General features: G+C 41.6%; 1 protein-coding gene across 2 annotated transcripts in view; it reads left to right on the top strand.

Annotated features, from left to right (window-relative positions):
* Positions 1-22,127, top strand: part of nlgn3a (neuroligin 3a) — a 172,332-nt gene that overhangs the window by 92,154 nt on the left and 58,051 nt on the right. For both annotated transcript variants that reach the window (XM_036569366.1, XM_036569367.1), the window contains one exon: positions 15,680-15,865. In XM_036569366.1, the coding sequence (XP_036425259.1) occupies positions 15,680-15,865 (186 nt within the window). The remainder of the gene's footprint in view (positions 1-15,679; positions 15,866-22,127) is intronic.

Raw genomic sequence — 22,127 nt, 5'->3', positions numbered from 1 at the left:
TCTTCCTTTCAGGCACCAGGGTGAAGGCTCTGGAGGGTTGGGAGGGGTGTGTGGGGGGGGTAGTTTTGGCGCTCTTTTGTTGGGGATTTTTTGTGAGAGTGTCAAGGCCGTGATTGTGTGGCCCTTTTTCCCTCTGGCTGGGACTTTGGCGAGGGGTGGGGTGGGCTGGTAATATAGTTGGGATACACAGACAGCCTTGTTAGCTGGCACCCACAGTGAGGGCAAAGGGAGAGAGAAAGAAAGAAGGAAAGAAAGAGAGATGGGGGTCAGGGAAGGGGAGGGTGAGGGTTGGAGGAGACTGGCTATGGCCCAGTCCAACTCCTTCATTGCATCATCATCCACTGCCTCCTCCTCTTCCTCTCCTCCTCTCCACTAGCTTAAGCCCCTATTCATCTTCCCGAGTGAGCTCAATGATAATAGCCTCCCCCCCTACTCTTCAACTTTATTACACAACCACGCCGAGTCTGAGAGAAAGAGAAACGGATAGCGAGAGAGAGAGAGAGAGCACGAGCAAAAGAGATGTTAAACTGACCATTATCGACAGCTCACCCCGGCGCAATTTCAGTTATGGCTCTGTGTATGAGACACAGATGTTTCAGTAATGATCAATATTGCACTGTGGATAACGACAAATGTTCTTTTCCTAGATGCAGCGGCAGTGCTAGCCTAGCTGCCTGTCCAAGCCTCATTTACTTCATTTGCATGAAATCTTGCTTTCCTTGAATGTGGGAATGTTTGGTTGGAGCCCACATGCCTAATTTCAGCCCTCAGATGCTCCAATTAGTGACTGTAAAATCATAAAGGAACAATATATTTCACAACTCCCCTCGTTTTGTGACGCCAGTACAGAGGACGTCCACTAGAGGAGTTTCAGAGTGGCTGCACGTATCGATCGATAGGGCGGCAGAATGAAACCCCGGATGAGTCACTGGGCTGAAACGGAGCAGCCTGCTCTGTTGGAAAATGATGGCACTCAGCAGAAGCAGATCCAGATGTTACTGTTTGTAGATTCAGCTGTGCAAGAAAAGATGTTCATACTGGATATCAAGGCTCAGTGCATGAGAATTCCCCACTGACAGTTCACTTCGGTTCAGTTTGTCTGTGTACTGTAACTGCTGATACAGAAGGAACATAAGGAGCAAGATGTGCAGACCTTATTAGCTTTCAGAGCCTGTTATACCTGTTATGTGGTCTGCAAGTTAGTGCATGCAGGCATTTTGGTGCCTAGCTTTAAATTAATTTAGTAATTTAATTTAGATTGCATTTTTATTGAAATAAACAAACATTCAGTTAATATTTAAAAAAGTAGTAATTATTATTCTTGAACTAAAATCATGCCAGGACAGGGTAATAGATGCTTCTACTTATGGTGAGGGTCTCGAGGCTGAAGCCTCACTGAAGCAGTCGTTAAATTAGCCTAGTTTGTTAGAGAAGCCTAAATTGACAGTTAATACTGCTGAAGTAAAAGCAGTGATGCCATTAAGTCAGACACAATAAAGCGGTTTTATTTTGCACTATAAGTTTGTTCCTCTATGTCAGAAATTGTTAACCATGTAAGCTTATAAACATGAGAAACATAGACTTATTAAACAATTATAACTGTATTCTATTACAGTTACAGGAAAAAAGAAGTAATCAGATTATAAATATATGATATAAATAATGTGATTACTGAAAAAATTACTGTGGCGTACACCCATCACCCAGGTCAAATGTAAGGTAAACCGAAGTGGCGTCGCCGTGGGGCCTTTCTCCGCCGTCCTCACGGGGCTTCGTTCTCGCTTGGGGTTCGGGCCCCGACTTCCTGCCAGGTCTCATGGTTGTCATCGGGGCCCCGGGGGGATGGGCACGTGCCACAATTACATTAAAACCACTCTCTGAATAGCAAACAGTGATTGAATCCATGTTTATTCAGCATTAAAGCATCAACATTAAGTTCATTGAATCTGATGTTGATTCTTATTCACATTTGCTGCCTGAATTAATACTGAAACAACATTGAAGTTTTAACCGAATTAACATAGCACCAACGCTACTTCAAACATTTTTCAGCCCTTAGAAAATCCTATGACTACAGTAAAACATTGTCAAAGCTATCCTGCTTTATCTACAGCAAGGATAAAAAAGTCAACTGGTATAAAACAAACAACAAAACTTTACTCAGCTTCTTTATTCAGATTTGTTGAATATATTTACATTAATAGCGTTTTGCAGATGCTCTTATCCAGAGCGACTACCCTTGAGCTAAGACACTGCCAGAAACAAGAGCCAACGCTGATACCTAGAAAGACAGATACAAATAAAGGATTCAGACGTAGTATAAGTGCAATAAAAACATTTCTTAGACTGGTGTTAGTTCAAGTGCTGAACAAAGAGATGGTGTTCAGTTTGCGTTGGAAGACGTGAGTGCGAGTTCGTTTCACCACCTGGGTGGCAGGACAGAGAAAAGTCTTGATGGTCCTCTTCCATGCGTCTTGAAGGATGGCAGGTCAAGCCGAGCTGTATTGAAGCTCAGTACAACAATTTGACCATTGCCATAAGGTAGGGATGGGCTGGTCAATTTTTGGTTTTTGTAGGCAAGAAAGGGATGCAACAGTGGAGTAACGTGGGCAGATTGAAGACGAGCCATGCTGCTGCATGCTGGATGAGTTGTTAGGCCTGATGACCCACATAGGAGGACCAGTCAGGACTGAGATGTAGTAGTCAAAGCCTTTAGATGACAAGAGACTGTGGCCTCCTTAGAGAGAAATAAACAAAATAAAGATAGTCACATACATAAAAAAAATAGTCACATACTTAAACTCATTAATTCATAAACACCAGACGAAGTGAAAACATTTCTCTGTCTCTCTCTCTGTTGTTTCTAAAGCAGAGTCACATTTCTCAGCTCTGTAAATTAAAGTTAATTTACACTAGTTAGCACAGATTGTATGAACTGTCAATAGCAATGACTTTGCTGCCATAACATAATGAATGGTAAATCAGGAAAATGTTGTATGGAATGTATAACATTTATGGAACAATAGAAAATGTTGTATCACTTGTGTAACAACAGCCATGCTGTTGTAATACATGCAGAATGTGGTTTGACATTGTCTTGCTGAAATAATCAAGGCCTTCCCGGAAAAAGACGTCGTCTGGATGGCAGCGTATGTTGCCAAAACCTGTATATCGTTCAGCATTAATGGAGCCTTCACAGATGTGCACATCACCCATGCCATTTGCACTAATGCAATTTCAGATGTTGATTTGTCAGACCACAGGACACTTTTCCACTTCCCCACAGTCCATTTTAAATGAGCTCGGGCCCAGAGAAGGTGGCAGCATTTCTGGATCCTGTTTATTTACGGTTTGTTTTTTTTAACTTCCATTTGTGGATGCAGCGAACTGTTTTCATAGACAGTGGTTTTCAGAAGTGTTTCTGAGCCCATGCAGTGATTTCCACTACAGAATCATGTCTGTTTTTAATGCAGTGCCGCCTGAGGGCCCAAAGATCACGGCCAGCAAATACTGGAGAAACTCTCTGTGCTGTTCTAGCTTTTCCAAAATGGAAAGTAGCCTACCCAGTGACACCCTTTGCCTTTTTTGTGAGGAGCAAAGGATATCTTTATAAAATTCTACTGTTTGTTAGGTTTTTATGTATAATTTTGGAAGACAATTATATATCACGTGTAATATATATATATATATATATATATATATATATATATATATATATATATATATATATATATATACAATGCAGTTTTCCTATTTGCTTTATTAAAAGAAATCTTTGTTTTAATTAAATGACTTTAAGAAAAGTAATCTATGCTGGAATATATTAACCCTCCCAACCCTGTGAACAATATTTCAGTCTAATTTGAGGGTTGTATAAAAATCATGCTTTATTATCTTTCCCTGCATCCACACAACTAAGAAAGTATTATATAATGCACAGTTTATCATATATCTTGTGTTTATCAGAGTGCTGTCACCTTGAAATTAAAGTCTATTGCATTTCAAGCCATTTTTCCATTGTAAATAAAAGGTCTAGAGGCATAGTTTGACAGTGACATCCTAACCATAATAATTACATGCCAAATTATAAACTCTTATGTGCGCGCAGTATTGTAGCTGTTTGGTAGTGCATAAAATGCGTTGGTGTTCATATAGTCAAAGCAGGCAGGGAGGGAGGCTGTCCAGGTGACAGTGTGGATCAGCCTCGAACTGGCCGAGGGATGGACAGCCAATGCAGCGCTGACAGACCTGAAGGAAGGTGAGGAAGTCTCAGGCGGGTTACAAGTATATTTAATGCAGCCATATCCCTGTGTCAGCGAAGAGAGGGGTGACTTTGACCCACTCAATGTCACGCTGCCAATGATGCGCAAGATCAGTTTCCTGGGCAAAAAAAAAATGTGTTTAAGATGGGGGGGCATGGCAGGGGCAGCAATAGCAGGAAAGGCTGTTATGTTGGTATAATCTCAGGAAGGAGAAGATCACTCCACTTAGGGGTCATCTGTGCTGATGTACAGCGTGAGCAATGCTGGAACATACAGTTCATACTTGACCCATTTCTCAACACGGTGCTTTGTGTATAAGTACATTTCACCAACTTGCACAGGCATCAAAGTTTTAGCGCAGCGGTTTGCACAGTATTTCTACAGAACAACTTCAGCCCCATCTGGCAGGCTGAGAGCTTTTGTAATTGGTTTTAAAAGTGTGCCTATTTGTTTTGTCTAACTTGATATTTCTGTGCTGGCCTGCTGAGTATTTGCCAGATGCTTTCAGAGCCTACAGCCTACATCATTACCTAACTGGAAACACTTTACCTCAAACTTTGTCATAACCATGCCATGAACATGTCATATGCTGTCATGAGTTGTCATGACAGATTATGTCCAGTGGCATGTTACCATTACCTGTAATTGTCATGACAGATGCTTTGATGTCATAATGTCAGATGTCATGATAACTAACAAGAGTACACAGCAAAAGTTTGTGACATGAATCATAACATAGTGACATCAAACATATTACCAGTTATGGTAACATGACACTATTATTGTGTTTAACTAAATATGTCATGACATCACATGACTTAAACTGAACTGAAAAAACTGAAAAACATCAAAAATATAGATATGAGGTTTTCTTCCGACAACAGTGATATAAAGCTGCACTATGGAACGTTTTGGGATTTGGGGACCTCTCTGGTGGAAATGTGTTATTGCATGCATAAGAACATTTTTGTAACTTTTGTTTGTGCTTTGGAAACTCATGCATGGATGCATCTGATGACTGCAAGCGTGTTTAAAGAGCATTCAAAGAGAATTTAGCTAAAACCTGGCGAAAGATGTGGCTTCCAAGGATGTGAGTGAATTATCTACTATTGTCATCAAAGACCAACTGGCCGCTTTATTACAACCTCCTCCTTGTTTCTACGCTCATTGTCCATTTTATCAGCTCCACTTACTATATAGGTGCACTTTGTAGTTCTACAGTTACAGACTGTAGTCCATCTGTTTCTCTGCATACTTTGTTAGCCCCCTTTTACCCTGTTCTTCAGTGGTCAGGACCCCCATGGACCCTCACAGAGCAGGTACTATTTGCGTGGTGGATCATTCTCAGCACTGCAGTAACACTGATGTGGTGGTGGTGTGTTAGTGTGTGTTGTGCTGGTCTGAGTGGATCAGACACAGCAGTGCTGCTGGAGTTTTTAATCACCTCAGTGTCACTGCTGGACTGAGAATAGTCCACCAACCAAAAATATCCAGCCAACAGCGTCCTGTGGGCAGTGTCCTGTGACCACTGATGAAGGACTAGAGGATGACCAACACAAACTGTGCTGCAGCAGATGAGCTATCGTCCCTGACTTTACATCTACAAGGTGGACCAACAAGCTAGAAATGTCTAATAGAGTGGACAGTGAGTGGACACAGTGTTTATTTAGTTAACAAATAAACATAATTATTTTAACGTAAAAAAAAACAACAAAACAGCACTGCCTAAACTGACCAGGGGTGCCTAAACATTTGCATACGACTGCAGACATATTTGGATATTGTAGTTTTTAGGTCTTACAGGTAAGATGTGTGTCAGTGATATATGACACAACGTGGTTTTTCCAAGTGTGGGCGGAGCTAAGCCTTTATTAAAATTACTTAATGCAGTTAGATGCTAAAAGTCAAAGCACACTAAAATACATATCACTGTTGTCAGAATAAAACCTCAGATCTCCATGTTTCACTTTTTTCAGTTTTTGACATAATTTGAAAATACCTGTTACCCTTTACATTGTGTATAAATTTCATGATGAATGGAGTAAAAGAAACGACCCAAAATGACTTGAAAAAACGTCTGGTTCCATTGACTTACATTAACAGTAAAGTAGGTTTTTTTCCTTCTCCTGTAAAGTTACAATTTTGGAGATATGATGTTTTCTTCCGACAACAGCGATATACCTCTGTTGAGATTTGACATTTTTGTGATTACAGTTTAAGAGAAGAATAATTGATAATAGCAAAATTGTCTTTTCACTTCTTCCTATAGAGTCTCAGTAGAATTTCTGTTCACCATGAGGCCGAATGTTTTACGTTGCCATGTCATGATCCATTGTTACACCTCTATAATTGACTGATCACCCAGTATATTTCCTACTGTAGCTGAGGACCTGAATGAAAGTGCAGCAGCTCATAGCTGTGAGTGTGACACTTTGTAAATTTCATGGTAGCCTTGCACGCGAGCAATCACACCACTATCTTAATTGCTTTCTCGCCACCACCTTTGCAATTAAAACACATCCACTAGCTATGCAGAATATTTTAAAATGTAGCTTGTGGGCTGTTGTACTTTGTCTTCTGTAGTATACTGAAATCTTGCTTTTAGAAGTATTGCGAACGTCCCGCGTTCACAGCAGAGCATTTTCTGAATCTTAATGGTGAGAATATCAGTTAGCCATCCTGTTTGTGGGGACAAATTATAGGAAAACTTCTGAATCGTCTGATGTCCTGAGGAGGTTTTGTTGGTTGGGAGTGCAAATGTGGAAAAGACTTTCTTTTTTATTATTAAGGCTGAGGTTAGGGAGACATGTAGGCGTAAGAACATTTAAATACAGTAACGCACAGGTCAATTGGAAACCCCACAGAGATAGTAATACAGAAGTAAGTGTGAGTAAGTGCCTGTAGGTTTTCATGCATTGTTTTGAGAATCTTTCCTTCTTAAATCTGTTTACAGCAGTGGATAAGTCGCATGCACTCACAAGCAAGAACAGGGTGTTTCAGTAGAAGAAGCACAATAAGTGTATGTGGAAGCGTTTGGCACATTATGAAGATGTATGGGCTTTTCTGAAGCCCTGCACAATCCTGTGCAGATAAATCCCTCCATACGTCTATGTAGCGCTCGCAGCTGAATGACACTCTGGCCATAAGCCAAGCTTTATGCTCACCATAAGTATGACGGAATCGCGGAATAAGTGTATCCGCTGCTTGTGTCGCCAAGAGACTTGCCATGTGGAGGCTTATTCTCGCAAAAACACGAGAGGCATGTTGAGAACATTTGCGTGCATGTTTAATTGTACATACATACGTATCAGAATCCGTGTAACGCGGTCCCATGTAACCGCCAGGCTCAGATTTTTCGGCTGCTGCTGCGCTTTTGGCTAATGCGCCGGGGCTTTTCCCCTGACTGGCTTGCTCGGGAGCAGCCTCTGACCATCCTAGCATCCTCAGGGAGCTCTGAAGGAGGCCATCTGTTGATCCGCCCGCCTTCTGCCCTGCTTTACCTCAGCAGCAGTGCCCCTTTTTTTAATTAATACATTTTTTTTTTACCCAATTTAGTTGTGCCAATTCCCACCCTCTAACTAGGTCTCCCCCATCACAAGATGCTTCCAACCTGAGAGAGCAAGAGCAGGCTTCCTCTGAGGTTTATGAAGCTTGCCACATTTTTGAGATGCTCACTGCACAGCTGAATGCGTTTGGAGGAGAGCTACCCAAAGTTAACAGCCACCGGCAATTGGATCGCATCGCATTTAAAGGGAGAGGGAGAGGAAACAAAGCCATTCTATGGATTTCACTTGCAATCTCTCAGTGATGGGACAAACCCTTAAATATCCATCAATTTTATATCTTTCTGTATTTCAGCCACTTTCAAAAAACCTTCCAATTTTCTTTGTCGGCTTTTTAAATTTTACGGTGTGGAAATGAACCTCAGTGTATTGCATATTCATGACCTCTTGACTGACAGTCTCTATGTCAAACATAGCAGGAACAGGGTGGAAATACCATCACACTGACCCAACCTTGCATATATGATCCCATAGAGAACACAGAACAAAGAGCATGAACTAAGGATGGTCTCGGTTATTTAAATATGCAGATATCCAGATTCAGCTTAGAAGAAAAAGGCTGGAAAGCAGGTGAGATCATACAAAATAAACCCTTCATAAAATGCAATTCTGTTTAACAGCCTGCTCGTTAGTGTAGGTACCCCTATTCCTGGGTGCTAACTGTAAATAAATGAATGCACTTTACTCACTTAAATTAATGAGAAAATTATGATGATAAGGCTTTTGCACCGAAATAAAGATTTATTGCGAAATGGAAATAGTGTTGTGTTCCTGCAGTTTTCTACAGTCAGAATTACATTGTTCGTGATACTTGATTACTAAAATATTGTTTTCAGATGTGATTTTTTGACATTTTTGTAACAACCAGCTCATTAGGCCACCTCTAATTAAAAAATCAGTGATCTACGCTAACTGTAAATAAATGAAAGCACTTTGCTTACCCAGATAAATGGGTTTCAGGAGAGATTTGTATGTAGATTCATGTCTAAAACTCATTTGACTTTCAAATTAATTTTTGTTTTAATAAGACGTTTAGTTTACTTTGATGCTGATACTGATGGAATGATGGGCGGCCCTCAATATCAGCCACCTTACTTAGGGTTTTCTGTAATTCATCTGTCTGCTTCAAACAGTGTACTGTGTCTACAGTGAGGTTCAGTGTTTCCTCTGGGCTCCTTTACACTGTATACGTAACACTAGTTACCAAAAATTTTCACAAAAGGTGAAAATGAAAGCTAACTAATGAGACTTTTACACTGAGACAAATATTTGTCACAAAATAAAAAGAAAATGTTGTATTTTGGACACACTGGCTTATATATAACACTAACATTAAAATACATTACTGTAAATATTGTTTTCAGATGTGATTTGCCCTACTAAGGCGGGAGCTTACGTTTTTTTTGCAGTTGGCAAAGAGAGGGGAAATATGCGATACATGGAAGTGGCTGAAACTGGGAGGGCAGCTGGTGTTGGAGGGTGTGACAGGCTAACAGGCTCCTCCAGTAATATTCAGAGTTAGGCTTTAAGATTAAGCGTACAATTCAAAAAAATGCAGAATATGAAGTTTAAATATATCTAACAAACATGTCTTAGAAACGTCAGTCTGCATCTCTCATGAAAAGTATTGAATTTATTGTAGAAAAGTGAATCAAAGCATAACACTACAAATATCATATCCCATAGAGGCACTAGCAGAGATCAGCTTTATGTTAGTAGTGGTAATCAGATAAACAAAACAAATTTACTGGACTGTTTGGAAAGTGAGGTTTTTAGTATGAAACTGCACAACTGGCACATTTTCATGATAATATGCCCAAAAAAATGGAAGGTTGTCCACCGTACCGAAGGAATATCCCAGGTTTTTTGCCAGTACAGGTTGTATTATGCTGTGGATGGAGGCGACCTCAGGCAAAAGAATACAAGGAGCCTGAAGAAAAAAAAAATGCTGCGGACCCACAGAGATGACCGTAACATACTCCATCTTGCACCCAAAACTGGATATTTATAAACTCTAGTGTGGACTGCCAGGTATAGCAATTCGAGACGGTCAGTTTATGGCAAAAGTTCACAAATATCCAATCAAGACTGTGATTCAATATGGTCAATTAACACGATGTATGATCTATAATTCAAATTCTAAGGTGGTTAGTGGGGCGGTTTAAAAAAATGTTATGTTTTTCTTTAATTTCAACGTTATATAGTACGTCTTAGTGCACAACAGATAATCACTCACTTGCTACTAGTATAAGATTTTAAGTTAGATGGACGGACCCTGTGCTGGACCTTTAAACCATGGTCAGGATGAAAGTGCATGACATTTGCCTGACAAAAATCCAGTTCACTTGGGAAAGTATGCAGGAAAATGAACAAGCAATTTTCTTCCAGTAGCAGTTAATTTCACTTTACGCGACATTCATCTGTGTGAACTTTAACCCTGCAAAATTGTAACCGTTGGTATCATGTGCAGGGTGTCCGTTATCCTACTTCATACAGTGCCTTTCTAGTCCTGTCATTGTTTTTGTACAATTATTTGTTTGAAAGGCATTTACCAAGTTTAACCTTTAATATCCATGTTTTATTTTTGTACCACCAAACTGTGACACGACTGGAATCGGGCACCCAAAAGCATGAGCCAATAGAAAACGAGTAGCTTTCAAACAAGAGTAGACTTTATCGGAAAGTCTGTCCACTCGAGGGTCAGCTTGGCAGCGCCCACGAGCAGTTATTTCTGGTCATACAAGACGAGGCTCCCATCTCTTTGAATGGAAATGAGACGCCTATAAACCCAAAAACTAAAAGCCACATTAACATTTCAGGAACATATTTGAAATCACAGGTAAAACCTGAGAAAAACAGCATAAATAGTTTGTGGTGTTTAGTTGAAATCACTCAGCTTGTGCTGGCTGCTTTCCTTGTAAACTGACGCCATGTTGAGCACTACAAGCTGTCCCATTCATTTTCCAACTGTGACCTCTCTGCTCCTTTTTAATGTCTCTAATTGTCAATGAAATGGCGCTTGTCACTCACTATTGCTACAACCAAACTAACAAGATAGCTAATGTTAGCTGTTTACTAAATCACCACATTCCTATTAAAATCGCATTGGCCATAATCGCTTGATATTGACTCCAACCTGGCAAAGAAAATGATGAAACAAAAGTCCAGTGTAAAAGCTACTTTGGACAGTTGCACCACTCAGGACCCTCTTAGCCTGGCATGGCCCACCGCAGGCGGACTCCGTCGCAGTTTTCCTATCTTTAACAACCACTTTTATTGATCAGTGGTTGAATTCATTCTATTCCAGTCTGCACACACGTTTCCATATGACCTTATTCGGTTGATCTTCGACTCCTAGTGTGTCTAACAAGCTCCCGAGAGATGGTGGGATAAGAACAGGGGGGGCGAGATTAAAGATTCGTGCTCTGCTGTGCGTGGCATTAAATATGGGAGGAAAGGAATGGCGTTTCACACAAATATTGAGGGGGAAATTTATTTCAAGTGAGGCAGAAAAGCAGCATGAAAAATCCACAACAGTAAAAAGTGGCATTATGAAATGCAAAAAGCCTGACAATGCCCTTGAGATGTGCAAAGAAGGTTTTCTCCACCTTTATTTATTTATTTTTTAAGGTTAGCACGTTCCCACCGTGCTGGAAGAATGCGTAAAAAAAAAAGTGAAGCTCTATTTGATATGCTAATAAATTTCATGCTGTTTAATTGATTTGCTCCTGATAAAAGCTCAGAAAAATGGATGCAGAGAAGGGGATGTCGAGCCCCCCACTTCTTCTCCCCTTCCCTCTTTTCCTCAGGGGGAAAAACAGAATTCCTTTCTGTTTTGTGCACTGCCATACCTCCTTGGTCTGAACGTTCCAGGCTCTTCCTAGCTGTCAATTCCGCGCATTGTGCTTGCGTGCTTGACAGACATTGAGCCCGCAGTGGGGAATGGTGTGCATTTGAACTGCGAATCTCTCTCATATTACTCATCATTCATGCGTCCCTGGCTTGTGGAAACACACACACATACACACACACTCCATCTCTGTTAGACATGTTAACACCAGCCCTACAATTTGAAGCCTTCCCCAGGAGACGCTTCCCTGTCAAAGCTAACCATCCTGTGTCAGAATGCTGAAAGCAGCAATTCGGATAAAACGGCTGACCCCCTATGTATTAAGAAACAAAAATTTCATCATCATCTGTATTAATAAGGGCTCTCCTGGGGAGTGACATGTAGATCAATGGTGCTATAAATGTGTCACTTGGTATCCCTGCACCTGAAGGAGTCTGCCTTGCTCTCGGAGCCCCAGCACATCATTTATTTCAGCTCCGGAAATTTCATTTCATTTCCACAGATGTCCGGTGAAAGTCAGGCGCTATTGAACCTGCTGTCTGTCCTCAGCCAGTGTCTTCAGTCCAGTGAATGATAAACTGCATTGATAAACTGCTCTGTTTAGATGGAAATGGTCTGGTAGGCGGCTCCTTTGTTCTGTCAGAGGCTTTCGTTGGCAGGAGTTTTGAGGAGCTGTGTGAAATGGCCTCCTTAAACCTTTCATGTCGAAATGTATGTAAATCTTATTCCTGTGAGTCAATACGTTTGATTAAATGAGATTACCTAGTTTAGGTTGGTATTGTTTTCCTATAATCCGCTGAGTGTTGGAGAGCTTTCGAGATTTCATTGCGCAGCCATATATCAACTCTTGTAAGACAGCCGTTTGGTACATTGACTGGTTCATGTGTTTTTCCTCAAGTACATTCTGTAGTATCTGTCCATAATAAGGTACACTGTGTTCTGTGTTAAGCAGTGAAGCCCGAAGAAATACTTCATAGGGGTGGCCAGATGGGGCCACTGAAAATCTTAAGGAGGCACACCAAAATCAACAGCCATAGGGAACTGTGTTATGCTGTTGTAGTATATACACACTCACTTATGCTTCTGGGCCATGGGGGGAGCTGGAGCCTATCCCAGTAGTCGTTGGGCAGAAGGCAGGATACACCCTGGACAGGTCGCCAGTCCATAGCAGGGCAGACACACAGATATTCACACCTAGGGGCAATTTAGTGCGTTCAGTTGGCCTGACTGCATGTCGTTGGACTGCACCCGGAGGAAACCTACGCAGACACAGGGAGAACAGGACCCTGGTTACCCGGCCAGGGGATCGAACCCAGACCCCTTTTGCTGTGAGGCAACAGCGCTACCCACTGCATACTGATATACTTCTTCTTATTTTATTATATAGTTTCTTATATCACAGTTAATGTTACTTATTATCTGATGTGCACTAGGACCGTCAAAATTGGCCATAAATTATATTTGATTATTCATTTAAAAAAAACGAAGTTTTGAACCATTTTAATGTGTTTTTGCACATTATGTCCTTAAGAGGGCAAACCAATCCAACAAGAACGTTGCATCAGATTCAGGTCCCCCTCAAATTCATGCTCCCCTTTGCAAATTAAGTCCCTAGGAGCTGCATTCACTGGGAAGAAATCAGCACCAAACAACACTGCAACTATGTAAAGTAAAAAATGTTCAAGACAAGTGTAAATCTTCGCTTTGCCACCGATTGGGATTATTAAATTGAGGCGTAAGACTTTTTTCACTCTTTTCATTTTCTATTGTCTCAGTGCTGCATGTATGCGCACCCACGACCATGATTTATCAGGGGGAAGGTGAGTTTGAGGAACTGAATTGAATGCATTTGGGTGCACGTTTTCAAGATGTGACCTCAGGTTTCTAGAGCTGGAATGATAGGCTGACTGTAGCTTACATAGCTTGCATACAACTATATCTCCACAATTTTGCCATCTACTGACCTTTAAGTTCTGCTCCAAGTTTAAGATTTTCCAAACGGGATTTTTTAGATTGCTCGGAGTGCAAATCCCTTCCTGTGCCGCCGGGTTGGGTTGTGAACTCACTGCCATCATTACTACATGGTCGTTGTTAAATGATTCGCTCATTTCAGCTGGACCTAAATTAACTAATTTCATTTTAAATCATGACGTGTTGTGTGACTCCTGTCAGGCATGCAGTGGATTCAGGCCCAATGCTGCTTTTTTCCACAATCAAATAAATTTGCACAGTCGAATGTCTGTTTTATTCTGTTATATTATCAAATTTGCAATATTTGTTGACAGCCCTAGTAGCTAATGTAATATATCAGATAGAAGCATATTATGCAGCATATAATGCCAATATGACTTGCCGGGGGGGCACTGGGGGGCAGTGACTGTATCAAGGTGGCCGTGTCCCCCCTTGGCTCCCCCCTGACAACGCCTTGGTGTTAAGTCTGTTTAACTGTTTACTGTGATTATAGGTGTAGACAGGTTTTATTATTTTGTAGTATTCTCATTTCCACTGTTAGGTGGCCTAGAAATGCAGTTCACTGTCATGCTATATGCTTTTACAGTGAACCCTCTGGGCCATCTAGGTCTTGATGTTTGTGAAATAGAAGAATAAATATTTAATTCATTTTTGATTTAATATAATAATTATTATGCTTGTATTTAAACACTGCTAGTATTTTAGTAATACTCTTACGTCATTGTTAAAGTTTGCTTGGAATCAAAAAGATTCTTGAAATGACCCACAAAAAATTATCCATTCAGGAATTTTTTTTCAATGGTACCAAGGTAGATACAGCCACGCTGTCTCCCATTGGTTAGGCCTTCAGGAGCTGAAGTGAAGGCCTAAGGTTTTATATTAACCACTGATGTAATTAGGAAGTGATCAGCCAATGACATTTTGATTTCCCATGGGGGAAAACTGGGACCAGTTTTGCTGGAAAAAATGTCACTTTAGGCCTCCTGGAAGCCAAAGACTCACTGACTGCAAATGGTAGCCTACCAGTGTGTTTCAGTCAGTAGTTAGAAATGGAGAACAGCGGCAGGTCTGTGCCAGAGTTTCTTAATGGAGTCACTGTAAAACAGCTACGAGGTAAAATATGATATTAATATGCTTCTTACAAGCTACAAATAAAGCGTTGAATGTGTTTCACAAGCTTCAAATGTCTTTATTTTACCCAGAATGGCCAAAAGATGTGAATCGCAATTAGCTTAGTGCTAACATACTACTAAAAACCAATTGGGATGAAATTAGCATCATCACAAAGGTGTGTTTTTCCTTGTTTTTGACCAGGTTCTGACATTTATCGCTCTAACTGAAGGTCTAGCTCTTAAAGTAATGATCACAACTGAATTGTTTTAATATGTTCAGTTCAACTAACAACAGCTCTGAATAAAAGCAGATGTATGTGTTTTTTAGTCCCTGATAACTTACCTATTTTGTCCTTCGTCCTCAACACTATATAATACCCCTACACTCTTTGTGAAAAGGTTCTGCATAGTACCCTAGAAAGGTTCCATTATTTGTAACAATGGGACCTTTTTGGTGCTATGTAGAGCCATTGGTTATTTAAAGTACCACATATAACAAGTTTTCCATCACAGAGAAGAACCATGCAAAGAACAATGCAAGGAACCATTGTTCACAGTTCTATAGATAGCCATTGCCTTTGTTAAAGAACCCTGTAAGAACTGCTTTTAAGAGTGTAAATCAGCCGTTCTTTTCACTTTAGTCTCTATAATGATTCAGATATCTGTAGTGTTTTAAAACAGGTATAGGGAGCTGAGAGTCCAGCACAGTTTGCTGAGTTTTCCAACCAGTTTCCCAGTTTTAAAGGGGTGGAAATATTAAACTCTTGTTCAACTTAACTGTCAGAGTTGTTTCCATTTTTATCCGCTGCACAGGAGGGAACTTCAGAGGAAGTTGTCCAAAACTGGAATGACTCATAATGCCTCTTGTACAATCCCAAGCTCCTTTACCTTTTCAGTAAGGGTCTCTTGTTTTCGTTCCAGGGTTCCTGAGCACAGGTGACCAGGCTGCTAAAGGAAATTACGGCCTGCTGGACCAGATCCAGGCCTTGCGCTGGATCAGCGAAAACATTGGCTACTTCGGCGGCGATTCCAACCGCATCACCGTTTTTGGATCAGGCATCGGCGCCTCTTGCGTGAGCCTGCTCACCCTGTCCCACCATTCGGAAGGTAAAAGAACATTTAGTTTCTCTCAGAAAGCCAGAAAGAACTGACTTACAAGCAGAACCTTATTCGTCCATCAACGTCCCATTTGTTTTAAATATAAAAGTTAAAAAGCAAAAGAACATGATATGAGTGCCAGCGTCAGTTTTCAGCATTTCTCATTTGTCAAGTGTTAGCCTGCTTAGCGTGCTGTTTGCTGGAGCTGTTTACCAAGTGTGCGGTAAATTCATAATGGGCAACATTAATGACATGCATGCTCAGATGTGCTGTTTTTCAACACGCTGACAGCTGCCTGTTTGCGATTCGGTATAAAACGCTGCCAAAGTGCTTTTAACCGATGCCAGCTATGATGGACCTTCCGCTGGCTGCGAATTGCGAGCAGACTGTGAAAATTAACACACGTTGTTATGTATTTATGCGGCCATAAAGCAGTGGCAGTTTTTCACCGACCTCACCAAGGTTGTATACATCATTATGACAGTCAAAGCGCTTCTTTGTGTCTAATGTAAATCTAAAGATTGTGCCTTGGAAGGTTTAACTGGGTGTAATCTAAATGCTGGCAAGTGTTTCACATCAAGCGCTTTCTAAACTGATGCTTAACTGTGGAGATTTGTTTTGGAGAAACTTTCTTATGGTTAGGTGTCACATATGAGTGGTGAGCAGTGAGGAATACACACAGTGGGCTCATATATAATGCAGCGTGCTCAGCCGGCATGCATTAGATTTGCGTGAGTGATAGTTTCTCTAACTTAAACTGCGTGAAATCTAGGCAGTATACATTGAAAACCAGCGTAAAAGCTGGTACAATCCAAATTGCACAAAAGCCAGAGATTGTAAGACAGCAAGCAACAGTACAAAGCACATTTGAAAAGGCCTTGGTGGTCCTCCATTGTGCATGTTCAGAGAACTAGCACTTGACCTTGCATCAAGTGATTCGCCGACGGCCATTGTATAGACGACCCAAGTAATTCCCACGCTCTTTGCATGGATTGAAATTTGTGCCTGGCCTTTCTCTATTATGAGCTCAGAGAGGCTTGAGCTGAGATGAGGTCATTTTGGGAGTTTCCTAATATGAGGGGTTTTGTGCGTTCCCCCTCTCCAATTCGCATCAAAGTGTTACTAATTGCCTAGATTTTCTTAGATGAATGATGACTGCTTTTGGATTGATTTTTTTTTTTCAAACCATGAATGCATTTTTTTTTTATTCATACTCCATAATGCCACGCTTCATGTAGCGTGTTATTATACTGCCACATCAACCAGCTCTCACCCTTCTCAGTAAATTGGATATTACTGATGCTGATATTTCCCCTGAATAGAAATGTATGCCCTACTTGGTTTGATGAGATAAAAAAGAAGGGTCTTATAAACTTGCGAGATCCGCGGAAATTGAAACAGGAAGCCTTCTATCGTGAAAAGGGCTCTCGTGGCGAGTGCTACCAATATCAATCAGCCATCCCCACAATCGTTCTCAAAGCTGCGATTTTAGTCATCAAATGAAGGACGGGGAGTGAAGTGGCCTGCCAAACCGCGCCGCAGCAGCTGAGGGGAATACCGAGCGAACGCTGTAGCGTGCACTAGCTGCCCTTCCGAAACGCAGTTCGGCCGTGCCTATAGCTCTGGCACTTGCGAGTAATAGTGCCTGAGTTCTAGTGGGGTTTGCCAATATAGACCAGCACAATAAGGGACTGCATGACTGGGCATCCTGTATGCTGCGCTATAAAGACTTTGACTGTGTTGTTCTGCACAATAGATTCAGCGTTGCTCCTGTGTGTGGATTGTATGTGGTATTTCACAGGGAAGGATATAATATTGTTTGGGAAGGATAACTGAATTAGAAAAGATCTTGATTGACAGCTCTGTACAAATTAGTTTTGATAAATGACTCAGATGGCGGCCACTTTCATTGTGCTATTTGGAGCATTTGTCTATCAGCAACAAGTATAGCCAGAGAAAGTTGTCGTGATCATACAATCGTTTATGTAAAGAAGGTTGACAGACATCAGTTTTCAACCTACATGTCTTGATTATGCGATAATTGCCAGTGAATCAGAATCAAATCTGCACTAGTTAGCTGAGTTGGAAATGCATGCTTATTGTGTCAGTGGTGTCACATCTAATTGCCAGACCACCAGGGCTTAAATGTAACAACATGAACCTGTGCTTACTTAGCTAGGATGGAAGATTGGACGAAAGCTGTTATAAGTGAGATGAAATGAGGTTATTACTCCAAACAAGAAGCCACTGTCACTCTGTTTGCATTAGATTACTGTTTACATTTGATCTCTGCAGTTTACAGACTGCACTTAAGCAATTATAGCAATTAACCCTTCAAAATGACACGTCTTTGGTCCAGATTGGCATGATATAGTGGGTTGTATGCATTCTGCTTATTCCTCTGGATTCTACTGAGTGGTAATGATTTAGTGGTGAGGCTCATAGCTGACTATGCCTTTACTGATAGCAACATGTAAATACAAAACACATAGCAAGGGTTGAACTACTTGAGTCCTCTATAGACTAAGTCAGAGTCTTTGTAAGCATAAAGTTTGGTTATACTTGGTGGATAACTCACATCCAGGCAGCATGGAAGCTACAAATAGATGAATAAACATTGGCAGTAATGGTAAAATCTTGTTTTTGAGGCTATAATGTCAAATGTACCCAAGTGCATGGCTTATACTTAAGTTTTTGCTAGGTAGTGTTGGGATCTTCTGTCTTTGGTATGACTTGCAGCTGAAGCCAGTGACAATTCAGCCTTTTTTACTCCTCCAGGTGAAGATAAAGTCACTAAACACTATTGTTTTACCAGAATGTGAACTATAACAGTATGTTGATGTGTTAATTGCTATTTTTAGAATAATCACTTTGAGTTCACTATAAGGTGACACAAATTTAGGAAGCTAACACTGTTAGCATTTAGGCTAGCCTCCACAGAAGGACTTTTTTTTGTTGATGAGAAAAATATAAGCTCATATTTTCGTGTTTCATATCAACCAGTAACTTAAGCTAACTAGGAAGAAACATCACTAATCTGCCAAATTAGATGGTTTAGAGTGGCTTAAAATGAATAATGAGACATTAAATTGTTGATTACAGTAATTATGACGGTTCCAAGTGTCTCTCGCACAAGTGAAAAATGAACTAGATGTAGAACCGTAAGTTCTATTGGCCTTTGTTGTGCAGTGCAGTTTAAAAACATGCTTATAAAGTGATGGTTCTTCATTAAACACTGAATTGCATGGTGGTATGATTATATGAGTTAATACTGTCCAACAGTTCAATCTGTGTTCTTGTTAGCTGAGATATGCTGTAGATCAGAGGTGCTCAATCCTGGTCCTGGAGATCTACCACCCTGAAGAGTTCCAACCTTGGTCTAAAACACCTGATCCAGGTAATGAAGGCCTTCAGGAGCATCTGACGGTCAGAGCCAGGTGTGTTGGATCTGACCTCTCCATGGTGGTAGATCTCCAGGACCAGGATTAAGCAACCCTGTTGAAGATTCTCCGACAAACTAGCTAAGCTCCACCACACACACATAACAAAACAGCCTGGTAAAGGTGTCAAAACCACCCACAGAGCAAGAACCATCCAGATTTACTTTCGCCCCGGTGCAATGAAGGCCCTATCACCTGAATCCCATCAGCCCAAATACCACAGGTCAGATCAGACACACAGTTTCAGGTCCAGTCCCACAGAGCGGTGTGGTGTGTGAGATTGAGTGCGCTGCTTGCTTGGCAAGTGTATGTGTGTGGGATGGTGTTAATGAGGCCACTGTGACCTGCCTCCTCCCTGCAGCCTGGCTCCTCTGCACAGGTTGCCTGCTGCTTCCACCCACCCAGATCGCCCCAGCTGGGCGTGTAGCGGGCCAGGAACCGGGTGACCACATATATCAACCCATTCCACCTACCACCACCACCACCAGGGGAGGCTGCCCACCCACCAGGCGCCAGTCTGTGGGATGGATAGTATGCACGCTCCCCTGTCCACCCTCCACCATCAACTGGCTCACTTCTTTGATGTGTATGGAGACTCTTCCCATGGAGAGTGAGGCAAACAAGAGACAGAGGAAAGCACAAAGCTCCGGGTTCGATCTGGTGACTGCACGCTCACAAGGATTTTCACAGCACCGTCAAGGGGAGTCGGAGAAAAAACTGTCATTAGAGCCGGAGACCGAGTCCCAGGGTAGCTGGAGTGCCCGTGACCTACTGCTTTAATGGGATTCAACAGTTGCATTCCCGCTGAGGAGATTTTGTCTCGTTCCTTTCCGTTTTTCTCCATCTCTCGGACATCAATAGAGAGCGGGAGACACAGGCAGAGAATGGAGAGAGAGAGTTCTAAAGGACATTAGCCAATCTCATGTGTTACTATCTATTTGGCATCGGCGCCTGCTCTAATTGAACATGGAGATTCGGCTTTTTCTTCCTCTCTCCTAATAATAATTATGATGTCGAATGAGAGATGGCTCCGCCGCACGCCTCTGGAATATTAAGCACCCGGAGTTTTAGATGTATGTGCAGCACAGGGCATGGGGGAGGGGTGGGCTACCACCAGTGTCGGTGAAGGTCGTTGCTGTTTTTTTTTCTATTCCTGTAACTAATCAGCCTAAAAGCTCTGCTTGTGAGGAAGTGTTCCCCTTTTAATGGAATGCCTCATACATTAAAGACGGAGGGCCCACACTGGAGGAGTCCACATGACCATGTCAGCTTTCGTTTTTATTAAGACTTTGGGTTATTGAGGACCATAAACGTGCCTCCTAAAATCGGGCCAGTTTTATTGGGAGGATGCTGCGAGCACAGAGAGCGTTGTGCCTTGAAGCCCTTGAATCTGATGAACAAAATGAGCTTCCCATTAAAGCGCTACCAAGGATGGACCTCAACATTACGGACAGAAACGTGATTATAATGAAAGCAAATAGCGCCATTATGATCTAGTCTGTCAGTAGTGCAACTTGCTGGCCAGTCAGAACACATCAGGAGCAAAACTTGAAAATACATGGTGCCAGGAAGTCATGAATTGGTTTGATCGGAGCAGTTGTTTTGGTAACAGCACGTCATGTCCATCAGCCGCCCAAACGCTTAGAGAGTGGCCAAAGTGGGAGCTCTAGAAACAAATTCATCCCCTGCTTTATAGCCTTAATATCGCAGGCATCGGGCCTAAGTGAGCCCATTTGCTTTTAGTGTTTTGAAACCACTTAGCACTCTTCTGCGAACAACTGGGCATCATTCCGCCACTCTTCTCTATCGCATATCATATAACCATGACGTTTTTATTCTTCTCCCCTTCACAGTAACCGTCTTCTGCTCACCCGCTCCTTCAGAGCCTGGTGCGGAGGCATTGCCTTTCCAAATCATTACAGCATCATTATCTTTCAGGCTGCCATGTTGATTTTCATAATTACTTCTCATGATATTAGGGCGGTCAGGAGCATTATAGTGTACTTAATTAAGGATTATGGTCTTTTTTTTTTTTTATATTGGAGTTTCATTGTAAATGCCATAAAAAATATTCGCATTACATGGTTGCTGATCGATGACTCTCGCGTTGTGATATTAGGTCTCGATGGATTTAATAGTCTTATTTTCTCCCAGCAGCTCTTCTCAAGCTGATGGCATTTAGATGCATCTGTAGTTGACTTTCATCTGGCTAAAGTCTTGTGCAGGAGGGGATTACGGAAAGCCTTAACAAAACAGCGTGCTCTCACTTCAGTGGTATTTTTACACTCGGTAGTCGGCGTGCGTCGTGCGTACACGTAGCCCTTCCTACGTGACTAGTCCGAAATGCCAGCACTGTCTCCACTGGTGCTGCAGAGCCAGAATCAATCTCACAGACATGTTTCAGGAGCCATTTCCACAAAGAGTAGTTTGATTGATTGTGCTAACATTCATGATGAGGACTGTGTGCAAACACCTTCATAATTGTGTGTGCTATTGGGGTTTGCTTGTGAAATCACTCATAAACTACCGCTGATCAAAAGTATGTAGACACCTGAACGTCACATTGCTATGAACCTCATTCCAAAACCATGGGCAGTAATATGGACTTGGTCCACCTTTCTTGATATAACAGCCTTCACTCTTTCGGGAAGGTTTTCGGCTAGATTTTTTAAACATAACTGTTAAAAAAAATCTCTCCCGTTCATCCACTAGAACATCAATGAGGTTGGGCACTGATGTTCGGCAAAAAAGGCTTGACTTGCAGTTGGTGTTCCAATTCATCCCAAAGATGTGCAAGCCAGTCGAATTCTTCCACACCAGACCTGGCAAAC

The sequence above is a fragment of the Colossoma macropomum genome, unplaced genomic scaffold (genome assembly GCF_904425465.1).
Source record: "Colossoma macropomum unplaced genomic scaffold, Colossoma_macropomum, whole genome shotgun sequence".
Taxonomy (NCBI): Eukaryota; Metazoa; Chordata; class Actinopteri; order Characiformes; family Serrasalmidae; genus Colossoma; species Colossoma macropomum.
The sequence above is the reverse complement of the archived record's forward strand: the minus strand, read 5'-3'. Positions and strand labels throughout refer to the sequence as shown.